Source organism: Anopheles funestus, chromosome 3RL (assembly GCF_943734845.2).
Source record: "Anopheles funestus chromosome 3RL, idAnoFuneDA-416_04, whole genome shotgun sequence".
Lineage (NCBI taxonomy): Eukaryota > Metazoa > Arthropoda > Insecta > Diptera > Culicidae > Anopheles > Anopheles funestus.
Window position 1 is genome coordinate 57,900,849 of NC_064599.1, and position 20,943 is coordinate 57,921,791.

The following is a 20,943-nucleotide window of genomic DNA, read 5'->3' on the forward strand; positions in this document are numbered from 1 at the left end:
CAAGTAAAAATAGTCCATACATAGAGTCCAACGATGTAAAAGTGTAAAAGTAAAAACTAGTGAAATAAAAAAGTGCTACAAGTTTAAAACAGTAAGAAACGGTGTTCTTATCTTATATACCGAAGAGTTAAGATCAACCGCTACGCAAGGAAACACCGCATATCACAGTATAAAAAAAAAAAACAAAAACGAACGTCAAAAACGTAGTAGAAACATACCAAATTATAAAGAGAAGTAATAAAAAAAATCAAACAAAAAAATAAATGGAGAATGAAAAAATATCAAACGTATTGAACTTCATAAAGATTTTACTGTAATTTTGTTAGCACCTTAACTAATTGCTGATTAATGTTTTATTAGACATATGTAAATTCGCAGGCCAATTGGTTAGCACATTTTGAATTGAAACGAGCTAAAGCTGCAACATGTACATTCACACCGTAAGCGTTGAAAACATGGAACGAAAAAGCTTAAGTGAATGCTTCATTCTAGGACACTTACGAAACAGTTCGCAGATATGTTGGAGTTGCGATACGGATGGGAATAGTAATTTTGGTTTTGTTCTGTGCAAAGCGGAAGTTTGGTTTTTTATATTATACAAAATGAAACTAAAGTTCAAAATGTTTCTTTCGCTTCCAAAACCAATCATTGACTAATGAAAGGAGGTGTCCAAAACGAAAGCCAAAACGGAACCGCACTGTGGACCGTGGGGAAGAAGATGCAGATCAAAAGAAATACAAAAAAAAGATGGTACAGGCAAGCACGGGAGTTGGCATCGGTGTTGGTACCGCTCTAATCTCTAAGTACGGGTAGTGAAGACCTTCGGAAAAAATGGGGTAAGGAAACAAACGATAATTTATCTTTCCAAAAAGGAGCTCAGCTTTTCGCGCTGTAGTGTTTGGCCACATTAGGGAAGCTCCCGTCACCGAAAGCGAGCCGATTCGAGCCGGACAGTGCCCGGTGGTGGTACTTACAGCTGCATGGACAGTATTTTCGGATTCGGGCAGGCTTGGGGGGCCCGTACGTGGCACGGTTTGTGGCACTGAATCGCACAGTCCCGGCATTCGTAGCCCTGCTTTCCGGGGCGCCTTGGTATGCTGCGATTGCAAACAAAGCACAGAAGCCCACTAAAAGAAACCAAAAGAAAAGGAAATTTATTTAAATATCAATCACATTTGTAAGTAACCCGCACAACTTACCCAGGGATGTGTTTGGCAACGAACGTATGATCATTGTAGATGTGTAGCTTGGTCCCTTTGCGCTTCCAGTTCTTCTGCTTGGTGGCCACCTCAAGCGGTACCAGATAATGGCGTACCACATTGTTTTCCGTCGTTTCGAGCAACAGCGTTGACTCCTCGTGCACGTACGTTCGCCCACTGCCAGTAGACAATCCCGATATGGCGGATGATTCCGAGATGGATGATTTGCGCGACAGATTGCGGAAAATGTTCGATCCTGGAGTGATTGAAACGAATTAGCATTTTAGACATTACGCACCGAGGCGTGTTTGAAGTGTCGCAACCAACTTTGATCGAGCGACGATCCTCGGCTGAGCGTTGACGATGCGCTGCGCACGTTACCTCCGGTTGCGGTTGGACTGTACTGGGTGACCTCCAACGATTTCGACTTCTTGGACGGTGTCAGCTTGCTGCGCAGTGTGCCGAAAATGTTGCGCGGTTTTTTAACCGGCGGCACTGTATTAACGCTCACCGGCGCACTGTTGCTTAGGTTGCCCGTCATCGATTGGGAGGTGGCCGAAGCCGAGGAGAGAGCCGGGGAGGCAGGTGTCGATTCCGATTTTCCACCGTTGAAGGAGTTCATATGTCCAGCAGCGGTTGGTTTGAGGAACGAGTTGTTCTAAAAAATAAACATTTGAAAAATTAATGTCTAGCGCCATCTATTGATGAGGGTGAGTACTATGTTATGTTTTACGCTTTGTATAGAGGAGTATACTTAAACTGAGAACTGTGAGAGCTTTGAACAAACGACCTTTAACGAGAGTTTCAAGCAGACAAACAAAAGTCTTTGGAATTTCCTTACTAGACCGTATTATTTAAAAAATGTAGCAATATTTCTAAATAATAATAAAGTTCCTTTTACTTCCATATCGTTTGAGAATTAAGCAAACTTTACCATTCGATTAGCTTCCGCCGCTTGGAACCTTTGGTTGCGTTCTGCCATCGTCTGTGCTTTGTTGGACAGTAGCTTGGACGGTGAGGACGGAGACATCGGTGAACCGGTAGTGCCAGTTCCACCATTTACCGCATTCGGGCTTCCCGGACCGGGTGTGCTCGTGATGGCGTCTGTGAAAAAATAACAACAATGAGAAATCAATGCAATAAATCCACCTTAAAAAAAGGAACCAAACACAAATGATAAAGAAAAAACTCAATCTTAACGACACACTTGAACAAATAATTAAAATTATGTTTTGCAAGCAAATCTGGAAACGATCGATTCCAAAGATTTCAATGCAGAACGGAAACACTCTTCTTGTACGAGAGGATTTTAACAACACTGGGAGGGGAGGAAAAAAAACAGCATCGGACCCTCGTTTTCTAACACTGTATCAACCCGTTTTGCAGAGTTTGTAAGCTTAATGGAGAAGCACATGCAGAATGGATGAAAAAATAATTGCTACATCTCAACTCGCTATATCCCAACATGAACAGGGAAACTGTGCTGGTGTTTTCTTTTGCTTTGAAAACCAGCCTCAAACATGATGATATCGTTAGTCTTAAAAACGCTCATTAATATCGCAAACCATATACCGATTAGTGGTGGATTAATGCTTGTCGGAGCTCAGCAGGCAAAAATATCTTTACTCACATAGATCTCTCTTTCTCTCTCTCTCTCTTTCTCTCAGTGCAAAAAACAATTGTTTGATTATATTTTTTCGTTAAAATTTTGAGGTGTTTTTACAAAAGCCTAATTTCACGATTTTTATCATACAAAATTTACTTCGACCCCAATGGTGGTCCGAATGTGATCCGTGTATGCGTTGCGAGCTTGCGTAAGTGTACACATCGGTCAGTTCTCGTATGGTTACTATACTGTCTGTCATCGGTTGGCCAGGCGCAAAGCTGAAGTGAGTAGAGAGGTGCGGCTGTGCTGTGAACTATGTTGAGCTATTGATCTGCCCGTTGCCACTGCCACGTTCATGTGAAGGAAAGTTTATGAAAGCAATATTTAGCACCATCGACTGTGGATAGCCATGCATATTGAGATACAGTATTCTGGTAATGTACATACTGGGAACTCACGTAAATCCTTTTTTTTCAGATATATAAAATTCTACATTTCGCATATTTCTGATTAGACCAATAATGGATCGGGGTTTTATTTTCCATACATAACAATGGCACGAATTGAAATGAAGTAGGCAAAACTTTGCACAGACGATAAGCTACTCTGAGCTTATGCAACTTTGAGTGTTAGAAGAAGATGAGAAGTTTGTGAACTCAAAAAAAACATTGAGTTCGTAGAAAATTGAATATATTGCTATTAGTATCGCATAGCACATAACAGCACAAAACAAGCAATAATTCCCTGTTGGTGATTCGCCACAGTTCGGTAAGAATTCTTAGGACACTCGACAACTGCAGAGCAACTTATCGTCTATACAAAACCAGTACAGTTTAAGGTGGTATTTCATATAAACAACAATAAAGCGAACATATTTTCTACCAACAAAAGGACACCATAGAGATGTACATTGCAATTGATGGACAGAAACAGAAGAGAACGGCATTTGTTATTGGTTGAGCAGCGACTTCGAAGACTTGCTACACGACTAAGACGGCTAAGCGCATATATAAAGTGTGCATGTGTAGGTTTGTAATTAAATTTCGAAAGTTATAGTCTTGTGTTTTTTTTTTTGGTATTGTGTTTGATTTAGTATTCTGAAACAATAGACAGAAAAAAAAGAAAAATAGATAACAGACAGATCAGGGATTATGTGAGAAAATATACTTTGTTTACTTCGTTTCTTCGATGAGGTTAGTACATAGTACTGCCCGGGAAAATGGTTAGTAGCTAATAGGATTGTTTTGAATTTTCGAAATGTTAAAGTAAAGTTACATCCATGAAAATGCGGTTTGCTTCGGGAGGGAAGATACGAAATACCAATCATGGAGATGCGGCAGGAGTGTAATGAAAGGAGACGTGCGTACGGCGCAATGTGTTCTTGCCCCTTTGCTTTTTGCACCTAAGCCTATCTTTTTAAGTGAAAAAAAAAACGAACAAAAAAATTACAAACAAGTGCATCAAAAGTGAATTTAGTTTGTAACAAAAGAAAAACGAAAATTTTTCAATCTTACATCATTCTAATAACATAATGACAATAAAACAATGGCAAACATCATAACATGACGCAACAGTACAATAAACAAAACCAGTTTCATCAACAAACTAAATTGTAAAACTAAACTCCAACGAAACAAAAGTAACGAATGTAACTAACTAATCAAAATAGACACACAAGAAGGTGCAAGAACAATTTAAATAATACCAAACAAAAAGTAATGAAAATAATTACGGAAGAGAGAATGACATATGATAAGTGTGCTTTGGATAACAAATAAGAAAAACTTCAAATATACTGATGCTTGGGATTGATGATGAGAGTGTTGGTCCGAAGAAAAATAAAAAAAAAACAAAATTAGTTTTGTTTCAATTTCTCTTACCTCGAGCAAAGTTAGACAATCCATTCGTGTGGAAGGATTGCTGGGTGTACTGTCGTCGTGCTGCAGGAACCGGTGGTGAATCGATGAACACGAACTAAAAAATTGAAACATTTTATTAGGTGTTTCTTCGAAAACGGTACCGAATCCTACACATACCTCAACCGTTAAGGAACCAGTAATGGTTTCCGTTTCGTATGGACGGGGCTGCAACTCGAGTATCTGTGTGGAGGCTGGACCACTGGCCAACTCGTCGATTCCTACCAAACCCAAGCCAAGGAACTTTTGGCCAGCGGCTGTATAGTTACAGAAGGGAATAAATAGAAGAATATGAGCAAAAATGCAGAGCAGTTTAATTTTTTGTGTTAATGTGTTGTGTTGTGCTATTAAAGTTTTCATTAAATTATTATTTTTTATATTATTGCATGCAAAAAACATCTGGCATTGATCTAGATATTTAGTAGAAAGCTGCAAACTGTTATCTTGAGACTATTAAATACTTGAATTTTACTAAAAAGCATTCTTATAATCGTTAGTAGACTTTTATGTACATATATTGTACACATTCATGCGTGGTATGCTTCACTCGCTATAATCACTCTTTCATAATTTACTTAAGTTTGTACTACTTATACACATTAGTCGTACAAGCGTTGCTCTACAATGTGTTTATAGTATACTCAGCGTGTTAAACTCACATGCATTACGGGATTTAGATTGGTTAGTATCAGAACATGCAGGTTCGCCACAGGAGTCGGTAACGGTAGCTTTGGCGGTATTTAGCGAATTGCCAGTATCGTCCTCCGATACGGCACCCGTTTCTGGACATTCGGCAACGGTGGCTAGCATACCATCGCTGCCATTGCCCAGTTCGTTCGGTACAGACGTGTGGTTAGTACTATCGACGACCGGCGTCGAAGGCATGCTGGACGTTGGCGTGTTAACCGTCGAAGAAGGAACCGGTTGGGGATCGCTACATGTGTCATCCCCAGCGGTTCTTTCCTGTTCGTTCGTGGATGTCGAATTATCATTACCTACTCCTACAGTATCGTACACCTCGAACAGAAGTTCGGTCGAATGGTTCGACAAATCACTACGGGAAGAATTGGAGTGTGGAAGGTACATCGATCGTTTTCGTACATAAAATAAAACCGAGGAAAGAAGAAAAACAAATAAATACCACCACATTACTAATCCGCACTTGCTTGCACTAAGTGACTTTCTCTAAGCCTCTAACATCGACATCTGGCAGGTTTAGTTATGCGCGGTAGAAGCTACTTACAACAGGAAGGTTTCATCCCAGAACGGATTTTGGCCTTGTTTGGACGCAGATTGATGCTTCTGGGCTGGTTCGTCCATTTCGATCACACAATAAGGTTGAGTGCACTACAAATTAAAGAAAGACATTAACATGGGACGCGTTCTTCCCAACTCATAACGTGCTTAAAACACACCTTCAACAGTCCTTCTGCTTTCAACACTTTGACTAGTAATTTCCTTGGGGATGCTGATAGTCCGGTACCGTAAGCATCATCTTGATAAGCGCGATACCCATCATTGTAGCCCTGTAAACACAAAACACATTGTCAGAAAAACCTATTTGTCTCCGCATACCATGCTAACATTCTTACACCGTAGCCATAATCAGAAGTGACCTCCTCGGACTCTTCGCCCATTATTCTCGGACAGGTAGAGTAGATGGAAAAGTCAACCGGATATACTACATCCCGGAGCGAACCGATCAGCAGCTCCGTAATGACATCGATCTGTTTCTTTTCGTCCTGTGCGTTTGCCGTTTTCAGTGGTCCAATGCTGTTTAGATGAATTTTGATCTGTAAAGACGCAAAGGGAAAACATACAGCATCTAGCATCTCAACCCTCCCTGTGCACACGCCAAACTTACATCAGGATATCCTTCGAGTTTCATCTCTCCTTTGAGTGCGAAATAGTTGACGATTACGCTGACACGGGACTTCAATCGCGATACGGTAGCTTTGTAATGGGACACCTCCGTTTTTTGGTTGCTGGACTTGAATGCCTTGATCTGCAGAACTGGCGTAGTATCAACGTCAAACAGTAGTTCGACTTCGTTCGGTTGATCGGTCGGTTCACACAGAATGCTCGACAGATTCGGTGGCAAACTTTCCGGCAGAACGCGCACAATTTCGACAATCATTTCGTGCTGCTCTACGTGCGTAAGTAGTGCCGTATTGACGGTGGACACCCAGTCCTGTAGCAGCTTGTTCACTACCACTAGGTCCGAGTACAGCCAGCGGAACAGATGGACAGCCCACTGGGTGATTTGCTGCCGGAGTGAAGAAGATCGACATTAGTATGTGAAGGCGGCTAAAGGAAACCCAATCGTTGTGCCCTTACCGGATCAGTGCCATTGATGTTTGACGGTGGTATCACCGGACGCTTTTTCTGACTCAGTTCTGGGCCTGGACTCATGCGGGAAATGCGTTTGCGGGCGATCATGGGACCGGTAGCGGCACCCATCGCACCACCACCGAATCCACCACCACTTCTTGCTCCACCGCCCATGCCGCCACTGCCGCCATTGCGAACTTGGGACAGAATGGCATCCTGCAATAAGGAAAGGAGATGTTTTGCGGGAATTTGTTAGGTCCTGATAAGTCTCAACATATTCGGTGTGCAATTTAGTTTCGGATCTACAACGACAGCTATGAGCGAATAACGTTAACGAAAGCCAGACATGGGTGGTCAAGTCATCCTGAGGTGGAAGTATCTTGGAACACTTCTGTGTATGTTGGAGTCCAAGATGCTGAAGAGTTTTTACTAGAATTGCTTTTAGACGACTTTGGGGTCGATTTAGTGTTCTGCATTTCACGTCATTCCTACTCTTTTCGATGTTCAACTTCTTGAATTCTCTCGAGTGTAGTCGTAAGAAAACCCAGGATCTATAACGGGGCTTTTAAATGAGACTGTCGTTTATTTCAATCGTGTCTTCCCTTAGCTATTGCTTCCACGTCTTATGATATTTGTATAGCTCAAGACTGCACATTGGCTTTGGTGTAAATAAATTGAGTCAGTTGTTAGTCTGGAATATAATATAAGTAAGAAGATAACAGCTATACAACTTACCTTTTTGGTGAGCACCTCCTTCGGTTCGGAGACGCGCGTTCCCGCGGTCACACCGGTTGCCACTACGGGCGACACACCACCGGTCGCCGTACCGGCCGGGATGGGGACAGTGCCACCATCGGCGGTCCCACTAGCCGTAGCACCCTTGCGCAGCACGTACTTGTCGTAGATCAGTTTGGTCGCAAACACGAGCGAAATCACTACCACGATCAGCGCGAACAGTAACATTACGAACGTATCCATCGTTAGATCACCGGCTCCTTCAAATACACAGATATAGTCGTCAATTTGATCAGCCAAATCTTCGGCCATAGCAGTTCGTTCCTACGCGGCCACACGACATAACCAGACGGGCGCACTTTGGTGTGGGTCGGGTCAGATCGGGTAGGTGAAGGTGATGTTGGTGTTGGCAGTGGTTGGAAGGTGAAGAGGGTGACGAAAGCTGGTGATAATGTATGTTTTTTTTGGACTGTTGATTACAAGTAGTTGGATATACGTTTTTTCTTTTAAACTGTTCTGTGATTATACACGCCACAACACCACACAACGTTCGCACAGGTTCACTAGGGAATGGCTTGAGATTCGGTACTCGGGTGGATATAACGAACACAAAACAATGCAAGCGTGTTAAATACACAGGGTCAGGGCTTTCGTTAAACACTGTATAAAATTGTTTGCATCATCTGAGAAAAGAATAAGTAAGACAACAAATTAAGATGACGAAAAACAATCAACAGCAACATCAAAAATTATCTGAACCTCACCCCAAATACAATACAATACTTTTCATACAGTAATTAGAATCAAAGTCAGAATAGAGAAATATTACTTGAATTGTCTTGTGTAAGACGTCTTCTTTGCAAGAGATTATCAAACCAATTGTATAGATCAAAACATAGTTTTTTTTCGTTACGAAGCAACACTCCTCATTTATGTTTACTCTCCCTCTCTAAAGTGTGTGGTGAGCTTGAGGTAGCTCCGCACGGGTGCGCTGCACACAGGAGCGAATGTGCGATGCGCTCCCAGGAGCGAAGTTTCGCACCACAAGGAGCACTGCACGCAGGAACGATTCCTGCGATACAGCTACCTCTGTTTCGCGTAAGCTGTGCGGGAGCGCGCACAATAAGATGACCGGAGCGATTGAAATACCTCTTTCGCTCTTGACCCACTAGCTATAGCCTTAGAAAATTTTTGAATTTTTTGAATTTTTTTTATTTATTTTTTGTTTTTTATTCTTTTTTTTTAATTTAAAGCACTATTTCAGTGAAAAGAAACTCATTTCAATCGATTCGCATTAAAATAAAACAATTTTTAAATTTTGCTAAATTTCCCAGAAAAATGGCAAGGGGTAAGCCTTATGAAATTTTCGAGTTGAAAATATTTTTTTATTTTTTTGTTTTTTTTTATTCTTGTTTTAATTTAAAGCATTATTTGAGTGAAAAGAAACTTATTGCAACAAATTCGCATTAAAATTTATCACAATTATAAATATTGCTGAATTGCTGAAAAATGAGGAAAATTTTACATTTTCTCAAACAGGATAAGGAACTTGTATCCTCGAATAACTTCTGGCACAGACATCTGAGGGCAAGGCCGTCCAAGAAGAAAATGTAGCCATTGGTGCCTTCTATCGACCACAGATTAAAGATTGGCGATTCGTTGGATACCGACCGAGTTATCGGCAAAATTTGGTGCAAAAATGAGCTATATCAAATTTTCAAATTTTTTGAATTTTTTTAAGTTTTTATTATTTTTCACTCTTTTTTTTATTTAAAGCATTACTTAAGTGAAAAGAAACACATTGCAACTAATTGGCATTAAAATAAATCAATTTAATTTTTTTTGCAAAATTACTCAAAAAATGGCAAGGGGTAAGCCTTATGAAATTTTCGAGTTGAAAATTTTTTTGAATTTTTTTTGATTTTTTTTTAATTCTTTTCTTCTTTTAAAGCATTATTTGAGTGAAAAGAAACTTATTTCAACCGATTCGCATTAAAATATATCAATTTAAATTTTTTTGCAAAATTTTCCAAAAAAAAAACGTAAGCCTTAGGAAATTTTCAAATGGGAGCGCAGCGCACAATCGCTCCTGTATGTAGCGCCCCGTACGATGCTACCTCTGTTTCGCGTAAGCTGTGCGGGAGCACGCACAATAAGATGAGCGGAGCGATTGAGGTACCTCTTTCGCACTTGACCCAACGCTAATTGGCATGATAAGAACTTTATAATCCACTATGCCAATTAAGCTACATTTATCAGTACAAACGGAAAGCTTGTTTGAATATACATATCTAAGTCACTCGATTTCTGTACCGTCTAAAATTAAAACCGGCCATAGCAATAAAGATAATTAAAATGAAGCTTAAGTTGAAATTTATATCATGCTAACATAAACAGAGCGATATAAACATAAATATCGGAACAGCGAAACATGCCGCCGATTTGAGAAGGTTCAGAAACGGGATGAAGTCGAAGCTAAGTATCATGCGTCCAGAGTAAAGAAAGAGTCGATAGAAATGTAATCTACAGACTGTCAAAGGATAGAGACTTTAGTTGACACCTGCAGGAATTGATTTTATGGCAAAGAATCACTTCTTGTTGAGTGAAATCCTTCAGCAATGAAGGGAGGTTTCTAACCTCTTCTTCGTTTTTCGGAAGACGACTAGGTTACATTAAATCTTAGAGACTGGATTGAGTGAACATGCAACTGGTACAGATCCATGTTTACTATACAATATTACCCTAAAACTTCCATACATCCCCCATGCTACAAAGAATGATATCGAATTCTTTTGAGAACTCGAACTTTTGAGAATCAAACATTGAAAAATCATTGAAGAATGATGTTCACGGCACTATTAACTATCTTTCAAAAACATTACATATTATGATGGAAATTATATTTACATGCAGAAAATCAACTTTCACTCATTTCTGATCTCATTCGTGATCTCATCGTACGTTGTACTGGTCGAATGTTTTAAATTATGCGTTCCACTTCTGCCAGCTAATCGCGATCTCCTCTTGAAGTGTTTGCGAATCGGCAGGAAACGAATGGAAATCCGAGGCTATTCGCAACGATGATCGAATCAATTTCGTCAAATTTTTCATCATCATCACCAAACCACCAAAAGGGAAGGGAAAAAAATTGGCTACCCGAATCATTGAACACATTTGTCAATAGTTCAAGTGGTTGGGTTGCAATTCTGGCAGCACAATACTCCCGCTCCCCAAACCCTCCTCTATCGTCATACTCTCAAATTTTGAGTGACGCGTGTGGCCGTTTACATAATTCAATCTATGTCCCGATGCTACCGAGCCAGTTGCCTCCCCAAACTCGGCCAGATGTGAGGTGTTTTATTCGACTTCCATTACCCGTATCGCATCCATATATACGGTCGATAGAAGGCTTTTCTGATCGTTCGATTTATAATAAATCTTTACACCCGAAACGGAAGGTGCAATCACAGCTGTGGAGGTCATTTTTTGCAAATGGTACTCCTATGCATTGCACCTCCGGGTTGGGCCACCGGCTTAGCAAGGGCCCGATAACAACGGGCGAGACATGCTGTTTTATTGCATTATCCATTGCTGACTCACATGGTTCGCGTTAACACGGCAGTTGGTCGAAAACATCGGTAGACATTTACGATGACGTTTATCGTTTGCTGCGGTATCGAGGTTTGGGATTAACGAATGACAAATGGTACGATGATTGCTACAGCAAACGTGCTACAAAAAATGCTGACATGGTTATGCTTACGAAGGATTTATAGATAATATCCATTGCCTTGAAGTGTACCTACCTAAGATAGATACATTTCTTGTGGCCCGTATCGGGCAACAGGCTGGAGCAAATGACTTCACGTTTCGGTAATTTAACGACTGTAATATTTGACGATCTTGTAATGAATTATCATTACTACGCAGACTACGCAAGTCTAAAATTAAAAAGTTATTGCTACACAGCAAATTTCATTTTGAATTATTAGTTCATTGTTGACGCTCTTTGAAAGTAATTTTCAGATTGGTAGGCATTACAACCAGTTTATAATTTGCCAACTGAGATTTTTTTTTTTATAGTATATTAAAGTAAATTATATTTAATATGACATTTGATCATCGATAGCGTCATCTGTTGGCATTAGACATTTAAATAGGAAACTCTTCCATTTAAACTTGAAACTCTTATTGCTAAATTGTAATTGTTTTGTGCAAAACAAATTAAACTAATGAACGGTATTAAGTACATCCATCACCGTCAAACTCTTTTGATCTACAGGTGATCACGAAATCACATGGCGGCAAATAGAGCGAAAAACATCGCATGTAAACGTTTACCCAAACAAGTGAAGCCGCTCACACTGGCCAATTAAATAAATCACCACCGTAGCTAACCTTTGGCCTAATACCCTCGCGCCCCAACATTTCATCTGACCTCTTTTTTCCTATGCCTGATGAGTCAACGCACGGTGTGCAGTGATAGCAGTGACCAACTTGCTAGTTTCCATTTATCACAATACAACATCCGAAGAAGAATAGAACATTACGCATGCCTTCGCCGTGCGAAATCCGTGCTGCAGCAGTATGACATCAGCATGACCATCTCTCCGGTGGTATTCACTAGCCTGTTCAGGCTGTTGCAGGGAAAGTGGAAACCCTGGCATGTTGGGGCGCAGCACCAGTGTAAGTGCCAGTAAACTTGCGACCCGGGAATGCGACAATCGGTGCGATGAAGTAAAAAAGGAAGGGAAGGGAAATTTTTTATATCAACTCAGTCAGTCTTTCTTTGTCGCATCGATTTGCGAACCGTTGTGTGCACGTGGAACACTCGTAGCCGCTAACACGAGCCTAACCCCGTCGCTAAACGCTTAGCAATTGTCGCGTTTGCTAACGCGATTCAGAAACTCCATATAAACAAATACAAATTCAAAAATTGTATTGTATTGTAATTGAGTACTCGTGTCATTAAATATGGTAAAGTTTAAAACAATCAAGTGCCTTTTTATTTTTTAAACTACGTACGTGTTGTTTATAATTATTGTGGATGTAAATACTATTTTTAAAACAGAAGAATGGCTGTTAATTTAAAAAAACTCATCTCGTGGACATTTCCAAAACAAAAATACTAAAAATTTTAAAATTTCTTAAGGCTATAGCCTTGGCTTTTTTGAGTAATTTTGCAAAATTTTAAAATTTGATATATTTTAATGCGAATTTGTTGCAATAAGTTTCTTTTCACTCAAATAATGCTTTAAATTAAAAAAAGAATAAAAAATCAGAAAAAAATTTCAAAAAAATTTTCCACTCGAAAATTTCATAAGGCTTACCCCTTACGTTTTTTTTGAAAAATTTTACAAAAAAAATTAAATTGATTTTTTTTAATGCGAATTGGATGAAATAAGTTTCTTTTCACTCAAATAATGCTTTAAATGAAAAAAGAATAAAAAATAATTAAAAAAATCTATACATTTGCCAATCTCCTAAGGCGTTCGCAAACGCGACAATTGCTAAGCTTGTAGTGAGGGGGTAAGATGACGTGACATGGGACGGTGGCGAGACGATGGCGTTCGGTTTTATCGATGAAGTTACAGTTTTGCTGACAGAAACCAGCACAACAGAAAAAAAGCAATACAAATAAAACTGCCAGAAACAAATGAACCGGCACGCGGCGACCGGTTGAAAACCGGTCATTGCGGACAGTATCGTCGTAGCGCGCGAACTACTTTCGCTGCAAATGGTCATAGATAGATGGTCGGATTTGAAGCCTTTAAACGGTTGGTGGCAACATGCCAAACTAAATCCAACCTTGAAGGGCCATTTTTTCGTTTTGCGCTTAAGCCTTTGCAGCGGCCGCGGGGTATGTTAAGCAGGGTAGATTCTCCGCAACGGGCACAAATTTTGTGGCATTTTGTAGATTTAGATGGGAAGATAGTGCCCGTTTTAAAATGATCATTTTTCTTCAGGAGATTTCAGGGCAACACGTCATTGACCTGAGTGTCAGTCCGGTATGAAAGTGAGATTTTATTACCATACCAAGGGCCAAGAAAGGATTGCATGTTTAGAACAAATTAGAAATCTACTAAACATCAACCTTACTGCAGATTCGGTGCAAAATGGATGGTATAATGAAAACAGTTGCCTAATTCTGGTAAATCAATAATATCAAAATTAATATAAAAATTTAAAATTACTGTAAAAAATAAATCAAAACAAAGCAGAATCCATAAGGTAATCAATTTAGTACAGCATCGTTCGTCCATTTTGTACTAATCGTATTAGTGTTACAATTATAGTCAATTTTAAACCATAATGCAGTGTAAGTGTTCAATGTTTTAGACATAAGTTTGACTGTTATATCTTTTTAAAGTCAACTAGTCAACTCTCGTATATGTAAAAGCGTAACTCTCCCCCTCTTACATATGTAAGACTTACTAAAACGGTTAGGAACAATTGATATCCTCAACCATTTACAGGCAAGGCAAGGTCAACAACAGTCGTACAGTCGGGAAAGTTTTCACAACGTGTTAAGTGTTAAACCATTGTAAAGATGTTTAAATAGTTTTTTTTTTACATTAGTATAATTTTGCTTCACAAAGTAATTATCACACTTCAACAAAAATCGAAAGCGAACTAGATAACATTGCACTAGATATGCAATACCTTGAAGAGCACTTTATCTGCCCAACTGTTTGCTATTTAGCAACAAACTTGCTCTCTTACTAACTAAACGGCCCCTGTCAACAGTTCGTATCTGCCAATGGAGTGTTCCTTCCTTTTCCTTTTTTTTGCGATTGGCACAAATGTTTATCGATGCAATTAGGCGATACACTCGAAAAGCTTGTACAATGCGCATTATTCATGGATAACGAGTGTGTGGAGTATGTTACGCATGTTCACTAAACTTCACACGGCGAAGTTGCGTTACAGCTAGAAGCTAATATTGAGTTTTAAAACTTCAAACAACCTCACTGTATGGTAAGTTTTTCAGGGCCATCATCACATGTTTTTTTTCTGCTTCCCGAAATCACTATACCCGATCGCGTAATTGTTTGCATAAATCGACACAAAAATTGCTCACCGGCTTGCGTCACCGTCGGAAAGGATTCTCGCACTATGCTGTCCATGCGGGAAACGCCGAGCTCCATTTTTTTCCAACGTTTTTTTTTCTCGTTGTTTAAGAATTCAAACGTCAATTAGTGGCACTGTGTTTACACCAGCACCAGGTTCACCCAAAACACCTTCCAGCTTCCGTGACCATCCCAGGGAAAAAGGGGGATAGTATCACACCGTCACAGAACCGTCTCGTAAGGTGCAACGGGTAACGCTGCCAAGAGTAGATCGATCGACGGACAGTGCAGGGGACCCGCGTAGAAATAAACTGCCACAACTCTAGCCCGCGGTTCTCGGTGTGAGTATGGTGGAGAGTGGCCAATCGTTGGGGTGGTTGTGGTGGCAGAATGTAAACATGGACCTGATTCTTCTTCACACCGCAAAAGCAGAAGCGGCCGAGATGATGCCGACATACACACCGGACGAAAAGACTGTGGGGACCTTCGGTCAGATTGGCTATTAATAACGTGCGATTCCTTCTCTCGCGTACAGCAACAGCACAGACACACACGCACACACCCGATTGAGAGAGCTCGAGGAACCGGGTGAGAGACTGGTACCGGAGTGTTCGGTTAAAGGTTGGACCTCTCGCGTATGGGATCTAGCACAGTGAACCACACCGTCGGTGTGTGGTGTCGCAAATGATGACATCAGACTACGAGTCTTCTACACCGTTCGCATCTCTACTCTGCACTATCAACATCTGCGAAAACCATCGAACCCGCGCGTGTCGTTGACGAAGGATTCGTGTACACTTTGTCGTATCGATTGGCATTTCGGGTTTTTTGTTTTTGTGTCGACGCACTGAAGGTCGAGCAGCAGTGAGTTCCAGAACGTGTCGAATTTTTGGCGTGATGTTTTTCTGTTCGTTGTTATGCACTCGCACTAGCTTTCTGATAAGCGGAACGCCACACCATTGCCATTATCAACGTGTCGTCCGGATGTTAATTAAAAGTTGAACGAAGAGCAAAAAGTGAAACTTACATTTCAAGAAGATGATTTTTTTTTCTATTGAAATAAGCGACCAGGTTGATGGGAGGGTCTTTTTTTCGCGCTGATGATCATAATGTGTGTTAGCAGATTAAAGATTGGTAATTAATTACATACGATTAGGCCCTAGCCCGGTTGATCACCCTGGTTGGCATAAATGAGACGTGGCAGCTATCAATTAAACAATCGAACTGAAGCAGAACAACCCTAATGTAGGAAGGAACACGGTTCGAAAAAAAAATAAATAATTTGACCCAACACGTCAATTCACTAATGGTGGAAAATTTAACCGACCGTGGCGACATTGACATTGGAAGGGTGGTAAGCCACGAAGAAACAATTTAAAAGAGGGCTCGAGTTTGTCTAGTTCACCTGTAACGCTTGTAACGATGATCTTTTTTTGGTTTACTTTTGGGGATTTTTTTTCAATATTTATATATGTACTAACAAATTGTTTATTGTTTATGAAAACTTTAACCTTAGCTTCCGAAAACTTGTACAAATAAATCAATAAAAAGTTTCCAGCTGACTCTAAAGTGCAACGATAAAGTTGTTGCCGAAGGTCATAAAAGCAAGAAATAAAACTAATGGTCCGTAGCCGAAATGTGACGACATTTACTATTTTATGTGTCGCTTAACTTCACCGGATGTTTTATCTATCATTTCATCACGAAATCAATGTACGGTATCGAAACCTTTTAGTGATGACTAATTAATGTAAGGTCATTTAAATTAAAAACACAGATTTTTTCCAATCTAATCTCACACTTATGATATCTCTATTTCAGTACATACTAAGCAGGAGTTACTTACTATCACTACATGGATGTTTGTTTCAAACTATCGATAAGAAAAATACTTTCAAAAGCTTGGTGGGATTAACCAACCAAAAAGGCAACGATAGACTTAAATATTATAAAATTGTTTACGGCAGACCTACAACAACAAGGACTTTGAGTTACTGAAAGTTGAAATATTTTAAGGTGATGTCTAACGAATAAAGTTACTATAGTTTTATGAAAATGAAATGAATTAGGATCCGAAGATACAATTTACGGCAAAGACTCAAGTGAGTCCTCAACTCCCTGTTGCTTCCTCCAACACTTACTGTACAGAGATACTAAAGACTTAGTGATTGAAAACTAGACTCATTATTTCTTTGTATTTTTAAGTAATGTTCTACTTTAAATGCCTCAATCAAAAATGGAATATGGTTATTGCATACTCTAACGTTTGCATCCATCTCACACACGTTTCCGGATGATTAAAACTATGATGCACGCCCTGTTCTTGCTCACCGTTGATGACTTCACATCAAACAGTTCAAGGACTGTCCGTGTGTGTCTGTATCTATTGTAATTGCTCAGTAAATTTTGATACTTAACCGGTGACGGGCAACAAGACAAGTACGTCGATTGCAATTACTAAACCAATGATCCATGCAATTGAGCAAAGCTCGGAAGATGAGTTAATCTTGCATCTAAACGCTACAAACAGCGAACTGGAAATGGCGCACAACCGACTGCCTCAGCTATCACGTTCGTCGTCAAAATCTGTACTTATTTACTATTATTATTTTGCGCACCTCCCATCCCATCAAGTGATGCGAAACGCTTTTGTCGGAGCTATTATTTTCTTCCCCCCGATTGAAGAAGCACGCACGTACATATATGCTCCTTAGATCATGCTCAAACCACGTCACTCAACTGAGGGATGAGAAAACAGCGTACGGCAAGGAGCATGTTTGTGATCGATTCGATTCCGGTCGCTTCCGATCCCACCGATGGAGCGGATAATAACGAACAGGCAATAGCATTCCGGTTGGATTGGTGATGATTAATTTTTAAGGGGCCGCAGTCAATGGCATTCGTTTGTTTAGGCGTGGGGCAATCGATAAGTGTGCTGGCAAACCGCCTTAAAGGAACCGATAGACCAGTGCTCTATGCGTGATGGTACGATACGAAGTGGACTGTTCGAGTGCATGCTTTCGAGAGAAGAAAAGAAATCTTTTTTTTTTTGCATTACTAGCTGTGAACTAATCCCGCTTCACTTCTACAGGGCAAAGTGAAGGGATTATCGATCTGTTGCTTGCAGTGAAAGTGCATCGCATACACTTGTTCCTTCATGGGGAATTTCGTGTAAAATAATCCCTGCTCAAACCGTTCAACGACCATTCGAAGAATGTTGTTTATCCGGGGGGTGCGGATTATCCGTGAACTGCGAGATAGTACATCTGCACTAACCGTCTTAAACTTTTTTTTCTATACAGAGATAAACAATAACTTCAGATATAAAAATATTTATGAAATGTTTCTGGTGTTGACATTCCTTCTTCAACCATAAATCTTATTAAGGGTCCTTTATCCTTGGATATCAATTAACCGACATGCGTCCACAGCTGCTCGAATAGTCGAGATTCTGCTGTACTAAAACCTGTAGATATGTACTAACTTACTCCTTAGTCCACAATTGTCCACATTTCATATCATAGAACAGGGTAGAACGGAACAGGCTTTACATCATCATTTTAAAATATTTTTTCTCCACCGTACAAAACGACTCGTACACACGCACAGAAAGAGTTGGTTTGTAAACATGAATCAACGAATAAACAAATTACAGACGTTACATGGTGACGTTAGCAGAGTTTCAGCTCGCACACGTTGACGCCAGGCCACATGTGTCGCATGCAGCATGGTTGTGTAAGACGTAACAAACTCAAGTGTAAAGGTTACATTAAGTCGTTTAAACCACATGGAAACAGCAACAAAACAACAGCAACAACAAAACTGTTAGCGCAAATGTAATGAAAAACTTAATTCACCTCGTTTTTTCATCGTCGCAGTAAGACTTTTAAGCATTGTGCGTACCACCGTAGTTGAGGTATTAGCTGCTGTGGAAGATAGATATACGAGGGTTACATCGCATTCGAATTCATCAACAACAACAAAAAACCGGGAATCACTCCAAAACTATCCTCACAGAGCGTAACAGAGAGCGGAAGCAACTGGCCCAATAATGAAGTAACGTAAACAAACAATAATGCCGATGGCCTAATTCCACAGCGTACCCCATTTTTGCTCCATTTTCCATTGCTTTTCCTTCTCCACTACATATGCGATACATTCTCAAGCCAAACAAACACATTCAGCTGTGCATCTATTTGAGTTTACATTTTTCCCCTCGACTAAAAACAGTAAATCTAATGCATCTCGTTGGCCCATTCTTGGTGAATATATCGTCTAAGTACTGGTTGTACTAAAAGTAATGTACTAATAGAACAAATCATCTGACGGTGAGGGAAAGGAAGAGGTTGAAGACTTATCTCCCAATTTCCGTTTGATGCGTTTGCTATTTTTCGCCAGAGACATACCGCTTTTCATCTTCTCGGGACCCGGTTCCTGGGTCAGTCAGTGTCTAGTCGGTGGAAAATTCGTAACGGAGGGGTGCTATTTTTAGTTACCAAAAACGGACCGTACCGTCATGGTTGGCCTTCGTGTTTGGTTTTTGCTTTTTGAGATATTGAAACATTTCGTCGATGTGAATTCTTACACGCGATTCTATATTATTCGATTCAATATTAACTGGCTAAAGATGGATTAAGAAATGGTAATAATTACTTAATTTACTACTAAATTCTCCATTACACTAATTACGGCTAAATGATCACACCCTGAAGTTTTTATTTGCTTAGCTCACGACCATCAATAAATCTTTAGAGAAAAGATAGGAAAGGTAGAAGGAAAGGAATACCTGAGTGGTTTGGGCATTCATTCCAGGAAAGGTGTCAACCCTTTTGTGTGTGTGTATGACACGTGATCCCATTTCCTGCCCATACGCATGACACTAAGGTGCGGATAAATGGGGCTATTTCCTGTGACCCAGTTCCGCAGTATTGTCTGATTGTGTGTGTGTATATTTTATGACATTCTACTTCCTTTTTCCCTTGCAAGGAGACGGGTTCACGTCCTCACTGAAATCCTCTCAATTATGTAGAGGTAAAGAAGTCGGACTAAAAATTTTTCAGTATACTATTTTTACCAAAGTTTATGAAATTGACTAAGACACTTTTAAATGTGTTGCCATAAACTAAACTACATTGGAAGTATGCTCACATCGGCTCTCTCACATTGGGTCTTACAAGCAGTCGGTTATGCCTGCATTATTATCTCATCGCTGATTTCATCATTTTCTAATCATTCATCCCCAAACAACTACCAGCGCAAAAAATCGCTTGCCGTGCGGATTTGAGATGATGCTTTTCATTATGGGTAGCAGTTCTCATCACGAGCCACATACGAGGGGTTTATTTTCTTGGCATACATTTTATTTATTTTTTCTCTACACAACCAGTGTATTGTGCACGGACCGGAATTCGCTTTTGTTTCTAGTTAGAGGTTTTTGTTTTTTGCTCTTACATAATTGAGATTTGTTTGATGAAAATAGCATCATAATGCAAGGGAAGTGAGTTCGAAATTGGTTAGATGTAATCTTAAATAAATCGATGCAATTTTAAACCTATTAATTATGTATCACTAGTAGTGATCGTGGCTTGATCATTTAATTTTCGTTATTTTTTTGTTTATTTGCTTTTTACTGTTCCTTTTGTTCTTCTGGATGGCTAATACTATGTAGCAGTACACAGCATATGCGAAAAGGGCGATAATCTGTATATGGTGGGACTATTAAAAGATTGTCTACTTTGACAGCTCTGGTAGTAAAATCTCTCTCGCAAAAACCCAATTCAATATTTTAGGAAGTTTTCCTTTCTAATAAAATCTTGAGTTCCTGAGTGTATTTTATCTCATAAATATTGAAAGTAAACTTTATAACAATCTATTTACAAAATAGCTAATCAATATGTATGTATTCAACAAAATCAAAACCTTCCTCAAAAATAGGAACGCTTTTTCAAGTCTTTCTCGTTTCTTTCGACCCACGAGAAAAGCGTTTATGATGTGCAATTGTGCCAAACCCAATTACGTTAGCCTGCCCTGCCGTAAGGCACGGGGTACTGCCCTTGGCTCCATACCTAACCTAGGCAAGATGGAAA

General features: G+C 39.8%; 1 protein-coding gene across 8 annotated transcripts in view; it reads right to left on the reverse strand.

Annotated features, from left to right (window-relative positions):
- LOC125768968 (uncharacterized) overlaps positions 1-20,943 on the reverse strand; it is a 31,527-nt gene that overhangs the window by 8,311 nt on the left and 2,273 nt on the right. The window contains exons 2-16 of one of the 8 annotated variants that reach the window (XM_049437316.1): positions 8,284-8,470; positions 7,788-8,047; positions 7,059-7,268; positions 6,586-6,987; positions 6,314-6,514; positions 6,137-6,247; positions 5,965-6,068; positions 5,717-5,775; positions 4,842-4,978; positions 4,686-4,779; positions 2,134-2,303; positions 1,527-1,857; positions 1,200-1,455; positions 975-1,127; positions 502-820 (exon numbers count right to left, since the gene is read on the reverse strand). In XM_049437316.1, coding sequence (XP_049293273.1) covers positions 793-820; positions 975-1,127; positions 1,200-1,455; positions 1,527-1,857; positions 2,134-2,303; positions 4,686-4,779; positions 4,842-4,978; positions 5,717-5,775; positions 5,965-6,068; positions 6,137-6,247; positions 6,314-6,514; positions 6,586-6,987; positions 7,059-7,268; positions 7,788-8,030 — 2,499 coding nt within the window. In that variant the 5' untranslated portion in view covers positions 8,031-8,047; positions 8,284-8,470 and the 3' untranslated portion in view covers positions 502-792. Of the gene's footprint in view, positions 1-501; positions 821-974; positions 1,128-1,199; positions 1,456-1,526; positions 1,858-2,133; positions 2,304-4,685; positions 4,780-4,841; positions 4,979-5,716; positions 5,776-5,964; positions 6,069-6,136; positions 6,248-6,313; positions 6,515-6,585; positions 6,988-7,058; positions 7,269-7,787; positions 8,471-18,714; positions 18,784-20,943 lie in introns of all 8 variants that reach the window. The other 7 variants (XM_049437313.1, XM_049437315.1, XM_049437314.1 and 4 more) reach the window with 7 other exon arrangements.